This window comes from Chiloscyllium punctatum, chromosome 1, assembly GCF_047496795.1.
Source record: "Chiloscyllium punctatum isolate Juve2018m chromosome 1, sChiPun1.3, whole genome shotgun sequence".
NCBI classification, from domain to species: Eukaryota; Metazoa; Chordata; class Chondrichthyes; order Orectolobiformes; family Hemiscylliidae; genus Chiloscyllium; species Chiloscyllium punctatum.
The window spans coordinates 121,233,638-121,254,388 of record NC_092739.1 but is presented as its reverse complement, the minus strand read 5'-3'; the positions used below and the strand labels follow the sequence as shown (position 1 = coordinate 121,254,388).

General features: G+C 41.0%; 1 protein-coding gene across 8 annotated transcripts in view; it reads left to right on the top strand.

Annotated features, from left to right (window-relative positions):
• arid3c (AT rich interactive domain 3C (BRIGHT-like)) overlaps positions 1-20,751 on the top strand; it is a 505,674-nt gene that overhangs the window by 464,462 nt on the left and 20,461 nt on the right. For all 8 annotated transcript variants that reach the window (XM_072573259.1, XM_072573252.1, XM_072573250.1 and 5 more), the window contains exons 4-5: positions 7,965-8,148; positions 17,731-17,975. In XM_072573259.1, the coding sequence (XP_072429360.1) occupies positions 7,965-8,148; positions 17,731-17,975 (429 nt within the window). The remainder of the gene's footprint in view (positions 1-7,964; positions 8,149-17,730; positions 17,976-20,751) is intronic.

Genomic DNA, 20,751 nt, shown 5'->3' with positions numbered 1-20,751 from the left:
ACAGCTGGGGTCCCAGCATTGAACTCTGTGACACCCCACTCATCACTGCCTGGCACTCTGAAAAGGACTTGTTTATTCCAACTCTGTGCTTCCTGGCTGCCAACCAGTTCTCTATCCATGTCAATACATTACCTCAGATACAATGAGCCTTAATTTTCCTTACTAATCTCTGGTGTGGAACTTGAGCAGGTCTCGATGATTTATCTACCTTTATGCTTTTTAAGACTTCGAGCACCTCCTCTTCTGTAATGTGAATTATTTTCAAGACATCAATATTTATTTCCCATGTTCCCTACCTTCCATGTCTTTCTCCACAATAAATATTGAAGCAAAATATTCGGTTAGTATCTCACCCATCTCCTGTGGTTCCACATGAAAACAACCTCGTTGATCTTTAAAGGGCCCTATTCTCACCCTAGTTGCTCTATGCCCTTAACATACATGTAGAATTACCTTGGATTATCCTTAACCTCATCTGCCAAGGCTACCTCATATCCCCTTTTTGTCCTCCTGATTTTCATTTTTAAGAATGCCCCTACTCCCCTTCTACTGTTCAAGAGATTCAGTTGATCCCAGTTGTCTGCTGCTTTCGTATACTTGACCAGAGCCTCGATATTTCTATTCATGCATTGTTGCAAACTCCTACTAGCCTTACCCTTCAGTCTGACAGGAAAATCTTGTCTCTGAACTCTTATTATCTCACTTTTGAAAGCCTCCCACTTGCCAGAAGTCCCTTTTCCTGTGGACAGCCTACTCCTATCAACTTTTGAATGTTGTAAAGGTAAAAACAATGACTGCAGATGCTGAAAACCAAATACTGGATTAGTGGTGCTGGAAGAGCACAGCAGTTCAGGCAGCATCCAACGAGCAGCGAAATCGACGTTTCGGGCAAAAGCCCTTCATCAGGAATAAAGGCAGTGAGCCTGAAGCATGGAGAGATAAGCTAGAGGAGGGTGGGGGTGGGGAGAGAGTAGCATAGAGTACAATGGGTGAGTGGGGGAGGAGATGAAGGTGCTAGGTCAAGGAGGAGAGGGTGGAGTGGATAGGTGGAAAAGAAGAGAGGCAGGTCGGACAAGTCAAGGAGACAGTAACTGAGCTGGAAGTTTGAAACTAGGATGAGGTGGGGGAAGGGGAAATGAGGAAGCTGTTGAAGTCCACATTGATGCCCTGGGGTTGAAGTGTTCCGAGGCGGGAGATGAGGCGTTCTCCCTCCAGGCGTCTGGTGGTGAGGGAGCGGCGGTGAAGGAGGCCCAGGACCTCCATGTCCTCGGCAGAATGGGAGGGGGAGTTGAAATCTTGGGCCACGGGGCGGTTTGGTTGATTGGTGCGGGTGTCTCGGAGGTGTTCCCTAAAGCGCTCTGCTAGGAGGCGCCCAGTCTCCCCAATGTAGAGGAGACCACATCTGGAGCAACGGATACAATAAATGATATTGGTGGATGTGCAGGGAAAACTTTGATGGATGTGGAAGGCTCCTTTAGGGCCTTGGATAGAGGTGAGGGAGGAGGTGTGGGCACAGGTTTTACAGTTCCTGCGGTGGCAGGGGAAAGTGCCAGAATGGGTGGGTGGGTCGTAGGGGGGTGTGGACCTGACCAGGTAGTCACGGAGGGAACGGTCTTTGCGGAAGGCGGAAAGGGGTGGGGAGGGAAATATATCCCTGGTGGTGGGGTCTTTTTGGAGGTGGCGGAAATGTCGGTGGATGATTTGTAGGGTGGAAAGTGTAGGATGCGAAGGTTTGTAGGGTGGAAAGTGAGCACCAGGGGCGTTCTGTCCTTGTTACGGTTGGAGGGGTGGGGTCTGAGGGCGGAGGTGCGGGATGTGGACGAGATGCGTTGGAGTGCATCTTTAACCACGTGGGAAGGGAAATTGCGGTCTCTAAAGAACCTGGGAGCAGATACGGCGGAGGCGGAGAAATTGGGAATACAGGATGGCATTTTTGCAAGAGATAGGGTGGGAAGAGGTGTAATCCAGGTAGCTATGGGAGTCGGTGGGTTTGTAAAAAATGTCAGTGTCAAGTCGGTCGTCACTTTTGAATGTTGCTGGCTTGTACCATCAAAACTTGCCTAACTCCGATTCAGAACTTTAACATCTGAACTTCTGATGGAGGCAGGTTTAACCAAATAATTTAAAGCAAATTTGGACTGTTCCCTGTAAAGGAAGAATGTATAGGATTATATTGTGAACGTGGCAGAATTGCTCATTCAAAGAGCCAGTGCTGATACAATGGGCCAAATGGCTTTCTTTTGCACTGTAGCAATTCCATGAGACATATGAAATGCAAACTGTATTTTTTTGAAATCACTTTTTAAAAGAAAATCAGCATAGAGTTAGCAATATAAGTGAATTGGTTAAAATAAAAATGTGTCAGTTTGAGTTAAAAAACATTGTTTCAATTGAGTAAAAATACACCAATTTTTCATCAATTTTATACCACTTGCTTTTACACATTAAATTGGATTTACCTAATACTTTTGTGCTGAAGCTAATAAAGGTGAAGGAGTTAAACAAGACATTGCCAACAAAGAGTTCTGATTTGGACCCTTGCTCGTCCCTGCTTGTAGATCATGGCATTCATAGAAAAAAATTATTCCCAATTGATTCATTTTGCAAAGAGACATAAGGACAGATCTTTGCCCCCAAGGCAGGGAGGTTGAGTTTGGAAATTTCTCTTTCCACATCCCCCTCAGTTTAAAGACCCCAAGTCCAATTTTGTCTCCAAGGATATGGGGCACAAAGTGCTCAGCTACCTCCAAGTCTAACACCTGGCCTGGTTCATTACCTAGAACCAAATCCAGTATGGCCTCACCTCTTGTTGGCTTGTCAACATATTGTGTCAGGAAACCCTCCTGCACACATTGGGCAAACACCGACCCATCTAACAAACTCGAACTATAGCTTTCCCAGTCAATATCTGGGAAGTTAAAGTCCCCCATAACAACCACCCTATTACTTTCACTCTTCTCCTGAATCATCCTTGGAATACTTTCTTCTACGTCTCTCGGACTATTAGGAGACCTGTGGAAAACTCCTAACAGGGTGACCTCACCTTTCCTATTTCTAACCTCAGCCCAAACTACCTCAGATGGCAAGTCTTCCTCCATCGTCCTTTCCACCGCTGTAATACTATCCTTGACAAGCAATGCCACACCTCCCTCTCTTTTACCCCCATCTCTGACCCAACTAAAACATTTAAACCCTGGAACCTGCAATAGCCACTCCTGTCCCTGTTCTACCCACATCTCTGTAATGGCCACAACATCGAAGTCCCAGGTACCAACCCACGCTGCAAGTTCACCTACCTTATTTCTTATCCTTCTGGCATTGAAGTATACACACTTCAAGCTACCTTCCTGTTTACAGGCACCCTCCTTCGAGATCGATGCCTTGTTCCTAACCTCCCTACACTCAAGGTCCTGTACCCTAAAGCTACAGTCCAGGTTCCCATGCCCCTGCAGAGTTAGTTTAAACCCTCCCAAAGAGCACTAGCAAACCTCCCGTCAAGGATGCTGGTGCCCCTCAGGTTCAGGTGGAGACCATCCTGTTTATAGAGGTCCCACCTTCCCCAGAAAGAACCCCAGTTATCCAGATACCGGAATCCCTCCCTCCTGCACCATCCCTGTAGCCACGCATTTAACTCTTCTCTCTCCCTATTCCTCGACTCTCTATCACGTGGCACGGGTAACAAACCAGAGACAACAACTCTGTTCATTCTAGCTCTGTTGGTTTTTCTCAAGAAGACTGAGATTAATTTTCAATATTCAAAAAACATTGAAATATGAATAATTGCACATCCAACTTCTTGCCAAAAATATAATTAACTTAAATAGCTGCCTCTCTTTTATAGAGTTTTGTAACAAAATATAACTGATTTTAAACAAATGGATTGAAATGCTGAAATGGGTTAATTTCATAAAAACAGGTTGAGCATGAAATTGGGCTCCTCAGAACTTAATACTGTAAGTGCCTGTTTGCTTACATAATGGAAGCTGTTATACATATGCACTGTTCTTGTTTAAGTCCAACTGAATTCCACTTTGTGGAGATGTTTGTCTGGCTGCGTAGCTGTACCGATATTTTTCAACTCAGTTCTCCAGATAAAACTGTCTTCTCATCATGTAAGATTGAACATGTTTTCAGCAGCAGAAAGGAACCTCTAGTAAAGCTGTTTGAAGGGATTACAAACTACTTTTCTGGTTAATTGCTGGTTGATTTTGGCTCTTGGCTCAACTGTATTCGTGGTTAATTTAAAGATGTTCTAGTCTGCAGGGAGATATAGGACACATGCTGAAGGATTTAGATCTAACCCTGCATAGAGTACTTGCTCCAAAATATAAGGACAGGAGTTTACCTTGGAGCAAGCAGTACATGGCATTGAGTGTTAGAGGCACAGCAGGACAAACAGATGGAAGAGGGAGAAGTCGGAAAAACATTCTGAGCAGAAGAAAACCTGCCCAATATGTTCAAGGAGCAGTTCTCCAATAGGGATATCATGGCAGATGATTTGTTTTGTTCAGGAGATCCTCAACTGGCACCAACTGCAGCCACAGCTGCAACCCCAGAGCAGGACAAGACACCATTGCCAGTCACTGTGAAGATGAGTATAGCCATGCACCTTTATGCACTGGGCTTCTTTCCGGGTTAAAGAAAACAATTTTAGTAATTGCCCATCACATGCTAAACAATCCTGAGTCCAGTAAGAGCTACATTGAGAACCAATTTATGAAAGTCGGTTGTGCTTGTGAGGTTCATAGTATTCATGCTGGCTAGAAGTGAATTGAACTCATATGCAGTGAGTCATTCTCTGCAAGCAAGAGAACTACACTGAATACGTGGGATTTATAGCTGCCTGTTGCTGTCTCCGTAGAAAAACCTCACCAATCAGAATTAATTTACCAATCAATCAGCACTTCTTTCTCCTGTAGTTTTGTTTTATTCTTTCATGGGATGCGGCTGTTGCTGACTGGGCCATTACCTTTTCAAAGGAAACTAGGGACAAACAAAAAATGCTGCCCCAGATAGCAATGCTCACATCCCATGAATAAACAAAAATAAGAAATTGCTGTGATTGTTTGAAATTTGGTATTCTTGTATTTATCCTGATGAGTGCAAGATGGAAACTCAAGTTGTGGCTCCAGGGTAATTGGCTCATCATGAATTTGAATCCAGCTACAGGAGTGAAAATAATATGCTGATGTACAGCACTCGGCCCTTGCACCCCCTTAAAAATGGATGCTTACAAAAAATCAGCACCTTGAATTCTGGGGATATGTCCAGAGGTTGAATTTATACACCAATCAATGTTGGGAGTGTTAAACTCTCTGAAGACCCGAGTGAAATTAAAACCATGAAGTAGATAATTTTGAAACACCAAATGTTTCTGTCTTTATTTGATTCACTGGGAAAGATGCGACATTTTTGAATACAAATTCCATGCCAATGTAATTTCTAAGTTCGCCTTGAAGGAAACACTTGTGTGCACTAAGATTTATACAGCCAGGCATATATTTAATGAACTAGTCTTTATGCTATTATCATAAATCCACAGCTTACTACACTGCTCTCTTGGCTAACCTCGGGTTAATTAGAAAGGCCAAGCATACAAAAGAACCACTTACACACACATTATCAGGTTCAATAATCTGCCTTCTATATTGATACATCATCCCATATCTCATGATATCTGCAGTGCGGTTTGAGCATTTAACAACCCCAGCAAATGTGATGGTTTTGTTCAAAAGCTGAAGCAATATACTTTGGATCCTGGTTGAAATTGCTGTGCCAAAGTATTGCACAAATTAGACAGAATGCGTTCAGGGCATCAATAATTTAGAAAAATGTTAATTGTACCTTTGGATTTAAGATGAGAGTTTCATGATCCTGCTGCCAAAGGCTGAGGATGGAGTATCTGCCTTGATCCAAATATAACCAGAGAAGCTCCAAACAGGATCCTAATCAACAAGTGGAAACCCACTCCCAAAAATAAAATCAAGGGCGTGCTGCAATAGACTCTTTCCTGGAGCACCAGCTAACACTGAGACCTTCATCTGATAAGCAATTAGAAATAAATGAGACTGCAACAAGGTTCTTTATCCCTACTTGCTGCATTTCCCAGGCCTGTCTTTTCTAGAGTCATTACCTTATGTTTGCTGTCATGTTCACATGGCACTTCAGGGAGAGGCAGCATTTCAGTGGGATAGGTTTGGGCTGAGGACCCAGATTTTGACATCTCCCAACTATTCACATGTACTTGTGTAGAGTCGTGGTTGAAAACACTGGCAAATGCAAGAAGACAGAATGCACTTCAGGGCGGTAAGCCCTATTTCCTCATTTCAGCACTTTTTCTGACCTCTATTCTTCCCCCTTCATTTTTTGAAGAAGGGGAGATGAGTCCACAGATACAGATCATGCAGCCTTTATCCAACATTTATAATCATGAAATGCAAATAGTTGATCCTGTTAAATGTTTGTGGATGATTCCAGGGCAGTTATGTTGAGGTTAATGAATTCTGGGTCTAACCGACATTTCATCTTATTTCCCAGCTCATGCTTGGTGTCCAATTTAAGCTGCGGATTGACAGAGCTGCTTCATCATTGGAAGATTTGACAATATTTTGAATGTGGCTAAACATTGTAAACTCATTCGCATTCCCAAACTTAACCTAGAGAGTGACGCAGTTGTGGTGAGAGAAGTGGGAAATCACTGTTGGTGATGGTTGGGTTGAGGAACTGCATAGAATTCCTATAGAGTGGAAGCATGCCATTCATCCCATCAAATCCATACCAACTCTCTGAAGAACATCCATCCCCCCAGACCTACCCCATTCCTGTATTCCTGTGTTTCCCATGACTAATCCACCTAGCCTGCACATCCCTGAATATTATTTAGCATGGCCAATTACCCAGCCTGCACATCTCTGGATTGTGGGAGGAAACTGGAATAACCAGAGGAAATCCAGGCAGGCACGGTGAGAATGTGCAAACTCCACACAGACAGTTGCCTGACGACCCTAGTGCTGTGAGGCAGCAGTGCTAAGTACTGAGCCAAAATGCAATGACATCTGGGATTACACTGATTGGTCTCCAATGAACACATTTGGTTTCAGTGCCTCTGTTAAATCATTTAACCACCTGCTGTCACCATTTTCTTTAGAGAAAGGTGCCCTGGACTTTAAATAAAATCTAGACTGCTCCATTTAGGTCTATCTACAAGCATCACTGAATATCTACTCATTACTGAATACTTAATCTTGCTCATTTTCAGTTTATTATTTTTACTTTTTACCAGAGTGATCATCTTTACAGACAGTTATTTTTCACACATGTCACACAATTAAACCAGACTAATTCTATAATTTTGGTAATAGCAGGAGTGACATCGATGCATTTGATCAGACTGAATAGATCCATTCTATTGGTTTATATTACTCCAAGGTAAACAGTTCCATAGGTTATTTGAAATAAAAGCTGGAGGAGTTTCAGGAAGATAACTAGCTAAATGGGAATGTATAAAAATAACAAAATAATAGATGTAACTGAATACCTGGAAGGGCTAGTATGGATTACTTTTCATTTGCCCCACAATTTTCTTAAAACTCTTAAGTTTGGTGTCACCTAAACACTTCTTTGTTTAATCTCACTCTTTTCCATCTTCACATGAGTGTTGTCATTGAGTTTGGGTCAATGCCATGCTCTCCAGCTCCTCCATAAAAAAAAACAAGTTGGAGCTAAATATTCTAGAGCTAGCTTTTCTTTAAATTATGTTGAACACAATACAGTAATAATTGTTATATTAATTATCTTTGTAGCGTCAATACCCCGAGAAGAGGAGTAAATATTTTTCCTTTTTGACAGAAAGTGAGCAATTAGGTGTTTTACTTGGTCAAATTAATTGGCCTATAACAGTGGGATGTCTGTCGATATGTTGAAGCTAATGCAATTGATTGTGGATATTTTTTTCATTTACACAGGGACTCCAGTGAATCGGATTCCCATCATGGCCAAGCAGGTGTTAGATCTGTACAGTCTGTACAAGCTGGTCACTGAAAAAGGCGGCTTAGTGGAAGTCATCAATAAGAAGATCTGGCGCGAAATCACCAAAGGCCTCAACCTCCCTACCTCTATCACTAGTGCTGCTTTCACCTTGAGAACCCAGTAAGTTATAAAAAAGTATTTTGTAGTTAATATTACAAGAGAATGATCTGAGAAATATCCCTATATAGACACGCTGCTTGTGCAGTATGACAGTATGATTCTTTAACCAGTTGGTATTAGGATTGTCATCCATTGCTTATTTTCACTACAGTTGTCCACTCAATACATTGCCAAACTCCGTTGGATCACTAAGGTAGACATTGTAAGGAATGTCTTAAAAGGAGAAAGTGAAGTAGATGGACTTAGGGAGTGAATTCCAGCACTTAGGATCTTGGCAACTGAAGACATTGGCAGTGTTTATCAAGTGAATAAATTCAGGACACTGAGGAGGCTAGAATGAGAAGAGCATGGGTGACTCAGAGGTTTTGGATCTAAAAGAAATTGCATAGATAGTGAGAAGCAAGGTGATGGAGCATTTCAAAAACAAGACGACATGTTTTAAAATTGAGACTTTTTTGGTGAATATTCACAGATTAATATTTAAGAAATTAAAAAATAGATAGTGCCAGAGTTTGTTGGGATCAGGAATGATTGGGCGAGACAATGACATGTGGTCCGTAATGGAAGGACCTTTTACATTCCTTTATGGGATTTGGGCATTGCTAGCTAGGCCAGCATTTATTATCCATTCTTAATTACTCTGGAGAAAGTGACAATGAGCTGCCTTCTTGACCAGTTATAGTCATTGAAGTGCAGGTTGATTTACAATGGTGTTAGGAAGAGCCATACAGGACTTTGAATGAGTGACAGTGAGATACTCCCCCCATCAGGGTAGTGTGTGACTTAAAAGGGAACTTATAGGATGTCCTGTTCCCATGTATCTGTTGCCCTGTCCTTCGAGGTGGTAATGAGTGCAGGTTTGGAAAGTGCTGTTGGGATATCATTGGAGTTTTGCATTACTCCAATGCCTGGAGTTTTGCCTGGGGTTTTGCATTACTAGTCCGGTGACACGAATACTGTGCCACTACCTATGAGGGACTGTGAAGTAGAGTCTACAATCCAGAGGGATTAGGTGCTATGATGTGGGAGCTGCCCCAACTCAAACACTACATTTCAGCTTAACACAATCATAAGCTTTAATGATTAGGTGACTTATAAAGGCCTCTCAAACTCAGCTCAACAGGTAATTCCTATAGGCTGGTTTGTTATGCCATTTTAATTTAGTCAGCATCAATCAATGCTTAGACCATTGTTTGTACATTATAGGTGCAGCACCAGTAATTTTCAGACCTTTAATTGCCGTCATGTTAGGCAGAGAAAGCAACATAAAAAACTCTGTTAAGCAATGGAGAAACAACATCTTGTAGATAGAACACAATGTTGCCACTGTGTGTCAGTGCTGGAGAGAGTGAATATTGAAGTCAGTGGATGGAGTGGTAATCAAGTAAGCTGCTTTGTCCTGATGGTGTGGTGATGGAAGAGCACAGCTGGTCAGGCAGTATCCAAGGAGCAGGAGAGTCGACGTTTCGAGCATAAGCTGTTCATCAGGAATGTGATGATTCCTGATGAAGAGCTTATGCTCAAAACATCGACTCTCCTGCTCCTCAGATACTGCCTGACTGGCTGTGCTTTTCCAGTACCACACTATTTGACTCTGCTCTCCAGTATCTGCAGTCCTCTCTGTCTTCCTGCTTTGTCCTGGATGGTGTCAGGCTTTTGTTGCTGCACTCATCCAAGTAAGTGGAGAGTATACCATCACAACTGATTTGTGGCCTGTAGATGGTGGATAGGAGATGGGTCACTCAAAGCTGTAGCATTTAAATGGCAGGTCCTGTTCAGTCTCTGGGCTGTGGTAAACCCTGGATGATAATAGTGTGGGATTCAGCAATGGTGATGCCATTGAACATCAAGGAGAAATGGTTAGATCCTTTTTTGTTGGAGATGCTGTTTTCTTGGCACTTCTGTGACATGAATGTTAAAGCTATATATCAGCTCATATCTGGAGATTGTCCATGACATGCACTGTTCCAGTATCTGAGCATTTAGGATTTTACTGTGTAAATTTCCATGTTGTTAGGTAGGTTTCAGTGTTGCTGTTGTATTAGAGTAGCACTGCTTGTTCTGAAATATAAATCTTTGGTATTATTGCTAGAATGTTGTTTGGGCCTAAAGCCTTTGCGGTATTTATTGTCATTAGCAGTTATTTGATATGTGGAGTGAATGTTTGGAATCCATGTGATATAAACTGACCACTCCCCAGTTGTCAGTTTATATCACATGAATTTCATACATTCCATACATTCCATCAGCCAAGAGGTTGGCAGTAGATGGTAATCAGAAAGTTCTGAAGTCAATGTTGAAGACAACTCCTTCCTGACTATGCACTAGTGTGCCATCACCTCTGCTAGGTCTCTCTACAAGTTTGTCAGGCTATGCCCGAGATTGTGACGGTGATAGTGATGGTGATGAAGATGTCTGGGACATTGCGTGTAATCTGTGAGTGTGTTTATCTCAGGTTTAGGTAAATTTTGGATTGGTGGTGCTGGAAGAGCACAGCAGTTCAGGCAGCATCTGAGGAGCAGCAAAATCGACGTTTTGGGCAAAAGCCCTTCATCAGGAATAATCTCAGGTTTAGTTTGACTATTCTATGAGACTGTTCTCCCAATTCTGTCACAAGCCAAAACATGTTGGTAAGGAGGACTCTGCAAGGTCAACGGGCCTGCATTTCTGTTGTCATTTCTGGTGCCCAGGTCAATGCCAGGTTGTTTGTCCTGTTTATACTTCGAAAGATTTTGATGCAACTGAACGGCTTGCTCCAGGACATTTCGGAGGGTATGAAGGATTCAGCGAGATTCCTGGGAGTCTGCAGTCATATATAGGCCAGATCAGGTAAATGTGGCAGATTTCCCCTTCTCCGAAGGACATTAATGAACCAGTTCGGGTTTTAACCACAGTTTGCAGGGGTTACGTGGTCAGCATTTGGTTAGCTTTTATTTCCAAATTTTAGTGAGTTCAAAATTTCACCATTTCCCGTGCTGGGAGTCAAACATAGGCCCAAAACATTCGCCTGGGGTTTTGCATTACTAGTCCGGTGACACAAATACTGTGCCACTACCTATGAGGGACTGTGAAGTAGAGTCTACAATCCAGAGGGATTAGGTGCTATGATGTGGGAGCTGCCCCAACTCAAACACTACATTTCAGCTTAACACAATCATAAACTTCAATGATTAGGTGACTTATAAAGGTCTCTCAAACTCAACTCAACAGGTAATTCCTATAGGCTGGTTTGTTATGCCATTTTAATTTAGTCAGCATCAATCAATGCTTAGACCATTGTTTGTACATTATAGGTGCAGCACCAGTAATTTTCAGACCTTTAATTGCCGTCATGTTAGGAAGAGAAAGCAACATAAAAAACTCTGTTAAGCAATGGAGAAACAACACTGAAGGACACAAGAGGCTGCTTGTTTAGCAGTTTAAGGTCACAGACAGCATGAAATGGCTATTTTAAACAATAAAGTCTGTTCTTTCCATCAGATTTCTGTTTAATGGCATTTTCTGATATTGACAGCAAAGTCAATTCTAAATCTAGTGAACTAATTCAAAGACGTGCAGATCAGGTGGATTGGCTAATGCTAAATTGCCCCATAATGTGTCTAGGGATGTACAAGTTAGGTGGATTAGCAAATGTGTTCAGGGTTATGAAGATTGGATGGGGACGGTGGTGGGTCAGGGTGGGATGCTCTTCAGAGGGTTGGTCCAGACTCAATGGGCCAAATGGTCTCTTTCTGCACGGTAGGGATTCTTCAAATTTGCTCTTCTATCCGTGATCCTTAGTGACCTTTAAAGCTTTACATATGGAATATTATCAAAAAAACATATGGAAGTCAGTATGAATAATATCTACTAGCTTGTGTCTGAATTTATTTTATGTATTTCTCATCTAACAGGTTCATGAACCACGGTTGATGTTTCTGAAATTATAATGTCTATTCTTCCAGGTGAATGTTAGTAGATTCCTGAATCATGCTTTCAAATTTTTTGGAGTTTCTATTCTTCATAGTAGCACAGGAAAGTAACAATAGCAGAACCCTTTTTGTCCAGGGTGACTTCAATAGCAATGTAGATCAGTCGGAGAATATATGGGGTGGCTAATCTGAGACTCTCCATTTTGCACACCTAACCAAGTTTAAAGTTTATGCCTTTCAGCAGAGCAGTTTCACTTTACTAATAAGTCCACAATTACTTGCTCACAAATTTCTTACTCACCAAATTTCATTTGTTGACAGGAATTTGCCCAGATCTTTTCAGAAACTGATTAGGAGCTCTTGTTCCACAACTCATGCCAGTGATCTGTTCTGCATTGTTTTGTAAAAATATTTCTCCCTCTTATCGTCTTCTTTTGATGTCCTTAATTTGCAAATTTAGTTCCCTGTCCTTAAGGTCTGCATGCAGCTGAAAAGTTTACTTGGTTCCACTTTACCAAGGTATTTTATCAAGTTAAAAACTTGCATCATATATCTTACTGGACTTCTATGCTTGGGAGAAAAATATCATGTTGTTTTTGGGGCAATCTGATAACATGATTACAAGTACATACTTTTCCTCTTTCTTTTCTTCATACATGTTAAACTAACAGTTCCATAATTTCCTAAGTATCTTAGTGAGTTTTGAGAAGTTTTATAGCTCAGGTTGAGGTTCTGGATGTAGGTAACTAAGTATCTTGCTGCATTTCAGACATTAGTCACCTTCCATTATACAAATACTTTAAACTAGAGTCCTATATTGAACTCTGAAAGAAATTACTCCAGATATAATCCATATAATTACTCCAAATATCATCCATATTTCTGACCATCTCTCCTATTTGCCTTGAAGTTCTCTCTGATCTTTAATCAGTCACCTACATTTTGCTTAGTTAAAAAATATTTATCTCCTTGCTGTTGCTATGAAAACCCTGCTGTTGTTTTGCCTTCATGCACCTTTCACATAAATGATATTTCTCTTTATACATATATCTCCATATCATCAGAACAGAAAGTCACTATTGAAGTTCAGGTTGAGTTCAGTTATCTGAGATCAGTTCAGATCTAAAATTTACATGAAGAATAATTAATGCTTTCATCTTCGAAAGTAACAATTTTGAAAGATTTCAATAACACTGAGTGTACTAGTGGAAGAACAGAATAAGATCAAAAAAGGCAGCCATTTGACCCTTTGAATCTGCTTGGTCATTCTATAAGATTATGGCTGATCTGATTGTGGTCATTATTCCCCTTTCCTGCTTGCCCTTCATAACCCTTGGCTCCTTCTAAATCAAAAATCTGAATAACTCAGGTTTGAATATATTGAATGACCTAAGCTTGACTTCTTTCTATGCTAGAGAATTCCAAAGATGCATGATCCACTGAATGTAGAAATTCCTCTTCGTTGCTGTCTTTAAAGGGAGACCACTTACTTAGAAAGCATGCCGTCTAATTTTAGATTCCCTATGGGAGGAGCTGTCCTCTAAGCAGCTCAACTGAGAAGTGATGAGGAATTTGCAACAGCAACAGTATGTGATGGATGGCAGTTATAGAAAGGGGCGAAAGTCTCAGATACAGTCACATAGATGGGTTAACTCCAGGAAGGGTAAGAGAGGTAGGCAGCTAGAGCAGGAGTCTTTTGTGGATATTCCCATTTCAAACAGGAATGCTGTTTTGGAAAATGTAGGGGGTGATGGATTCTCAGGAGAATGTAGCACAAACAGCCAAGTTTCTGGTATTGAGACTGGCTCTAATGCAACAAGGGATACGTCAGCTTCCAAGAGATCAATTGTATTAGGGGATTCTGTAGTCAGAAGTACAGACAGACGTTTCTGTGGCCAGGAGAGAAAAAGCAGAATGGTGTGTTGTTTCCCTGGTGCCAGGATCAAGGATGTCTCAGAGAGGGTGCAGAATGTTCTCACGGGAGAGAGGGGCCAGCAGGAGGTAATTGTCTACATTGGAACCAACGACATTGGAAAGGAAAAGGTTGAGACTCTGAAGGGAGGTTACAGAGAGTTAGGTAGAAATTTAAAAAGGAGGTCCTCAAGGGTAGTAATATCTGGATTATTCCCAGTGCTACGAGCTAGTGAGGGCAGGAAGAGGACGATAGAGCAGATGAATGCATGGCTGAGGAGCTGGTGTATGGGAGAAGGATTCACGTTTTTGGATCATTGGAATCTCTTTGGGGTAGAAGTGACCTGTACAAGAAGGACGGATTGCAACTAAATTGGAAGGGGACTAATATACTGGCAGGGTAATTTGCGTGAACTGCTTGGGAGGATTTAAACTAGTAAGGTGGGGGAAGGGGGTGGGACTCAGGCAGATAGTGAGGAAAGAGATCGATCTGAGATGGGTACAGCTGCGAACAGACGTGAGTCAAACAGTCAGGTTAGGCAGGGACAAGGTAGGACAGGATGTACATGTATTTGGAAAGGCAAGGACTGTTTAGGGATAGTCAGCATGGCTTTGTGCGTGGGAAATCATGTCTCACAAACTTGATTGTGTTTTTTTATGAAGTAACAAAGACGATTGATGAGGGCAGAGGAGTAGATGTGATCTGTATGGACGTCAGTAAGGCGTTTGACAAGGTTCCCCATGGGAGACTGATTAGCAAGGTTAGGTCTCATGGAATACAGAGAGAACTAGCCATATGGATACAGAACTGGCTCAAAGGTAGAAGACAGAGGGTGGTGTTGGAGGGTTGTTTTTCAGACTGGAGGCCTGTGACCAGTGGAGTGCCACAAGGATCGGTGCTGGGCCCTCTACTTTTTATCATTTACATAAATGATTTGGATGCGAGCGTAAGAGGTACAGTTAGTAAGTTCGCAGATGACACCAAAATTGGAGGTGTAGTGGGAAGCGAAGAGTGTTACCTCAGATTACAACAGGATCTTGACCAGATGGGCCAATGGGCTGAAAATGGCAGATGGAGTTTAATTCAGATAAATGCGAGGTGCTGCATTTTGGGAAAGCAAATCTTAGCAGGACTTATACACTTAATGATAATGTCCCAGGGAGTGTTGCTGAACAAAGAGACCTTGGAGTGCAGGTTCATAGGTCCTTGAAAGTGGAGTTGCAGGTAGATAGGATAGTGAAGAAGGCGTTTGGTATGCTTTCCTTTATTGGTCAGAGTACTGAGTACAGGAGTTGGGAGGTCATGTTGCGGCTGTACAGGACATTGGTTAGGCCACTGTTGGAATATTGTGTGCAATTCTGGTCTTCTTCCTATCGGAAAGATGTTGTGAAACTTGAAAGGGTTCAGAAAAGATTTACAAGGATGTTGCCAGGGTTGGAGGATCTGAGCTACAGGGAGAGGCTAAACAGGCTGGGGCTGTTTTCCCTGGAGCGTCGGAGGCTGAGGGGAGACCTTAGAGAAGTTTACAAAGTTATGAGGTGCATGGATAGGATAAATAGACAAAGTATTTTCCCTGGGATCGGGGAGTCCAGAAATAGAGGGCATAGGTTTAGGTTGAGAGGGAAATATAAAGAAGAGACCTAAGGGGCAACTTTTTCACGCAGAGGGTGGTACATGTATGGAATGAGCTGCCAGAGGATATGGTGGAGGCTGGTACAATTGCAACATTTAAGAGGCATTTGGATGGGTATATGAATAGGAAGGGTTTGGAGGGATATGGGCTGGGTGCTGCAGGTGGGACTAGATTGGGTTGGGATATCGTTTTGGCATGGACGGGTTGGTCAAAAGGGTCTGTTTCCATGCTGTACATCTCTATGACTCTAACGATATGTTTTCGATAAGATCATTCTTCTAACTCCAATGGATACAGGCTCAACCTGTTCACCCTTTCCTCAAACGAAAATCCTTCATGCTGTGAATTAACCTAACAGGCCTTCTCTAAACTGCATCCAGTGCAAATATATCCTTCTTCAAATAAGGGAACCTAAACTCTGAATTGGACTCCAGATTGGTCTCACTAATGTCCTGTATAGTTTGAGCAAGACTTCCCTACTTTTATATTCAATCCCTTCTGCACTCAAGAAGAACATTTTATTTACCTTCCTAGTTACTTGCTGTATGTACATATTGACTTTTGTGATATGTACATACAAGGAAGTCCCGATCCCTTTGTATTGCTGCATTCCGTAACATTGCCCATTTTAATAATCATCCACTTTTTCTATTCAACCTATCGATGTGAATAAGTCTGTGTTTCCTACATTATACTCCATTTGACAAATATTTGCCCACTGACTTAACTTACTTACATTACTTTGCAGACTTTTTATGTCCTCCTCACAACATGCTTTCCTGCCTGTCTTTCTATCATCAGCGAATTTGTCTTCAATACTTCCAGTCTTTTGAACACATTAATTTGTTGAACTATGTAGAAACAGAGGTTTCAGTCCAATTAATGTATTGGAGTATTAATGCCAAAAAATACAAACTATAGTTCCCACTTCATTCTTCCAAAACAAAGATATTCCAATTTATAATTGTAATTCTATTCAGAAGTGGGTCATGAAAGTTTATAAAGTAGAATACTGACAAGCTGCAGCAGTTGGGAATTCATTCAACAAGGACAGAATGCTCCATTTTCCAAGGGAGTAGAATGGCATGTGGGTCTGTAAAATTCAGCACCATGGCAGTGTCCAGTTAATAGTTATTAAACAGCCAATTGATGATCTCCTTCCACCACCACTTGGATTTCTGCCATAGTGAAGTAGGCTGGTGCCAAGAGTCCAAGGAACAATGTGAAACCTGATGGTATTATTGCCAGAGAAGGGGGTGACTGCCTCCTGCTCAGCTATCCTGCGACTATGACAATGTACATCCCTCCCCACCCAAAAAAAGACATTTCCATCCCCTGTATTTCCTATGCACTCTCCCCATCCTGTTAATCAAACTGTACCTCGTCCTAACCAATATATCTCAGCCCTAAAACAACCTGCAGCTGAATGGAAATCCCCCAATCAATACCACCATACCTTAGTTAAAGATCGTACACCACCAGGTCATAGTCCAACAGGTTTAATTGGAAGTTCTAGCTTTTGGAGCGCTGCTCCTTCATCAGGTGGGTGTCCACCTGAAAGCTAGTGCTTCCAATTAAACCTGTTGGACTATAACCTGATGTTGTGTGATTTTTAACTTTGTACACCCCGGTCCAACACCGGCATCTCCAAATCATGACCATCCATTAGTTTTCCATAATATCCCTATTGTGTACTCAACAAACCTGATTTTTCTGAGCGACAATTGAATTTTCATATTAATTTGAATGAGAATGATTTATTATCACTTGCATGTTACAGTGAATGACACAGTAAAATACAGTGAACACTTACTGCTTCAGTGTGACATTGTGTTATGCAGTAGCTTTCTTTACAGATTAGAAATTGACAGCACATCACAGGATTTCTAAAATAAAGTTGAAGGATTGATTCTAAGCAAGAGTGGTCTGAAGTTTAAAGTAAAGTTTACTACGTTTTGTTCTGGCAGTGTTTGGTATTCATGATGGGTGTAATAGATTCAAAAGCTGTTACAGTCCCAGAATTACACCAAGCACGCATTGAAGAGAATGAGAATGCAATAGTACAAATTATGTTTCAGAGAGTATTTGCAACTATACCTAACATTTTTCTTTACATTGCCTTCCAGATACATGAAGTACTTATATCCATATGAATGTGAAAAGCGAGGGCTGAGCTCACCTGGAGAGTTGCAGGCAGCTATTGATAGCAACAGACGAGAGGGCCGAAGGCAGAGTTATGGATCTACATTGTTTAACTATTCCCCTGTGGGGACGCCAACTATCTTATCTTCTCCTAAGATACAGATGCCTACTATAGCTATATCCACACATAATGGCAGCCATATTAGCCATGGATTTTCTATAAAGAAAGGTATTGTGTTTAGATTTTTAAGTAAAACACTTAATTAATGGAATACATTCTTCAAGAGGCACAATGGCATATAGTTGGCTTGTAACTTTGTTTCTATGTAGAGACAGGGAGAAATATCCCAGTGACTCAAATTCTTTTGTGCATTGAGTTAAACATTTAAGGTACATTTACTTATTCGCAGTTGATATGCTGTAGTTTGCACTGTAGGTATCTTTGTCTAAGCATTCAAGTTATTGATGAGGAGAAATCAAGGGTAAGAACGTGTGTGCACATTAAGCATTTGTACAGTTATAAAACTAAAATCAATCCTTGAAATGATCGTGTAAGGGGAAGCACTTCCTTTCACTATAGTGTCCACCATTTTGGTCACCTTCATTCATTCTTGTATGTATATAAAGAAAGTTTAGTCATTCCTAATATGGGACTGAGGTTTTAAACCATGGCATGCTTTATTAGTATGTGTCACTGATACCTGTCACTAATAAGTGCATTTAGTGTCTATTCTGTAACATGGGAAATAATTGATATTGAGGAGACAGTTGCAACATAATCAGAGATCTTTAGATCATGCTATAAACAGCAAATATAGGAAGATCTAAAACAATATCAGGACACTGAGATTAGAACAGTGATGTCTTGTTTCATGATTGAAGTGATTAATTGCTGATGATGATTAACATTCTGAGCCATCACTCAAAGGTGGATTAAGGATTTCCTGGGTCCTGAGCAAAGTTTCGCGTAACCAGTAGTTATCCCATCCCTCCTCGACCACAATTCATTTAAATATAAAAGTATGGGAAATGCAAGGAGAAATGCGCAATCAGTTGTTTACGCACTGCCATAATATAAAAAACACACCACTGTAATTGCACTTAAGCAAACTTGATTAATTTTGTCAAACAAAACATGTTTACCTGGTGTTCCTACTGGCTGGCACCCAAGGGAACAGAAGCCGTAAATGAGAGTATTATTCAGTGTCTGACTATTGATCTCTTGTGGGTGTTGTGCTGAATGATGCTATCAAATAGTTCTAGGTATGAAAGACTTCAGTTATTTAGAGAGATAGAGGACCTGGGATTCTTTTTTTAGGCCAGAGACGTTTAGGGAGTATAAGTAGAGGTGATCAAAATTATGTGTTTTGATTGGGTGGATGAAGTGGTTGATAACCAGGCAATCTGGGGAAAGTGAAAATATCTTTTTCAACAGGGTGTTGTTATATTCTGGGATGCACTGCTTGAAAAGATGACGGAAGCAGATTCAGTTGTAACCTTCAAAACAAAATTGGCTACATAACTGAAAAGGAAAGAGATTGCATGCTTATGAGGAAAACATTAGGGTGTAGGTCTAATTGAGCAGTGTTTTCAAGGATCTGATATAGACTCAATGGGAAGTGCATGGCCTCATTCAGTACTGTATCATTCAATGATTTTATAAACAAAGAAACTGTGATTCAAGCAAATACAAGATTTCATTATTAAATTACTGAAACAAGGCACAATGTTGTGTTTCATAAATGTATACAACTAAATTTCAAAATGTGTGTAAACATCATAGTCTGCTAGCCTACTAAGCAGTAAATGTAATTTATGACATAAGTGCTTTTGCATTTTCTTTCAGTGTTACAGTTGGGTAATATCAAGAGTTGATTTGCTCCATTTGTCACTTAATGCCCAGTCTTTTGAATTTCCATTCCATGTACCGATCCACGGAGGCCTAAGCTTCTTCATAGCAAGGGAAAATAACTGAAATTACATTGTAGTCACCTCACTTCTGGCTGTCCCATGTTCATAAAGATAACTGATTCATTCTGAATTTAAACAACTGACAGCTGTCAGTGCACAGGAAGCTCTTGTCCTTTAAAGTTGTTATTAATGTTTAAGAATTGAGGTTGCAGTTAGTTTATTGCAGCAACAGACTTTTATCTGTTATTTTTAAAAATCACTTCACACCTGTTCATCCACCATGATGCCTATTCCACTTGCCCCTCCCCCCCCTTTGCTATCAGCACAAGCCATCATTTTCCAGCCCATTTCAATTCTGAAGAAAAGCTTTTGGAGTCCACATGCTAACTCTGTTTCTCTCATCATAGATGTTGCCTGATCTACTGAGGTTTTCTAGCCTTTTATGGCTTTATTTCAAATCTCCAGTGTCCATAATATTTTGTTTTAATGCACTTTTTGTTAAATCAATATTTAATGATCCAACACTAATTAAAAACCGTAGGAATGAGACAGTGTGCTTTTAAAGTTAATTTTCTGTGCCAGAGAGGTTGTTTAGAGTAATGAAGCATGCACCTATTCATGTTGTTTGACAGTTAACAGTCATTTGAAATCAAATATTTAAATTCAAAGTCATTGATCAATGAGTTGGATGGTGGGCGAGTCATTTTTGAAAAGCTTTTCAAGGCTGTGAGCATCTCAGACAGCAGCATTTGGATTTTCACATTTAACTGCACATGGACAGTCCCTAAGAAATGCTGGCTACTTTACACAGGAGCATTTAAATGTTCTTAGGCCTACGTTGCCTTTAGCACCAAAATGTAGCCCATGATCTTTACATGTCCTTCGAAAGACAAAAATGAAGTACCAGCTCTTGCAGACCTGTTCGGCAGCTCCTTCCCATAACCACCAAAGGCAGAGCAGCAAATGCGAGGATCTTGAAAATACGTTTTTAATAAGAAATGACTCTTGTGAGAAAATGAGTAGGCAATTTCGGTTTAATACGTAGGCAAATAGGACAAAAGAATGATTGATCATTGCCACACTTAACCTAGAAG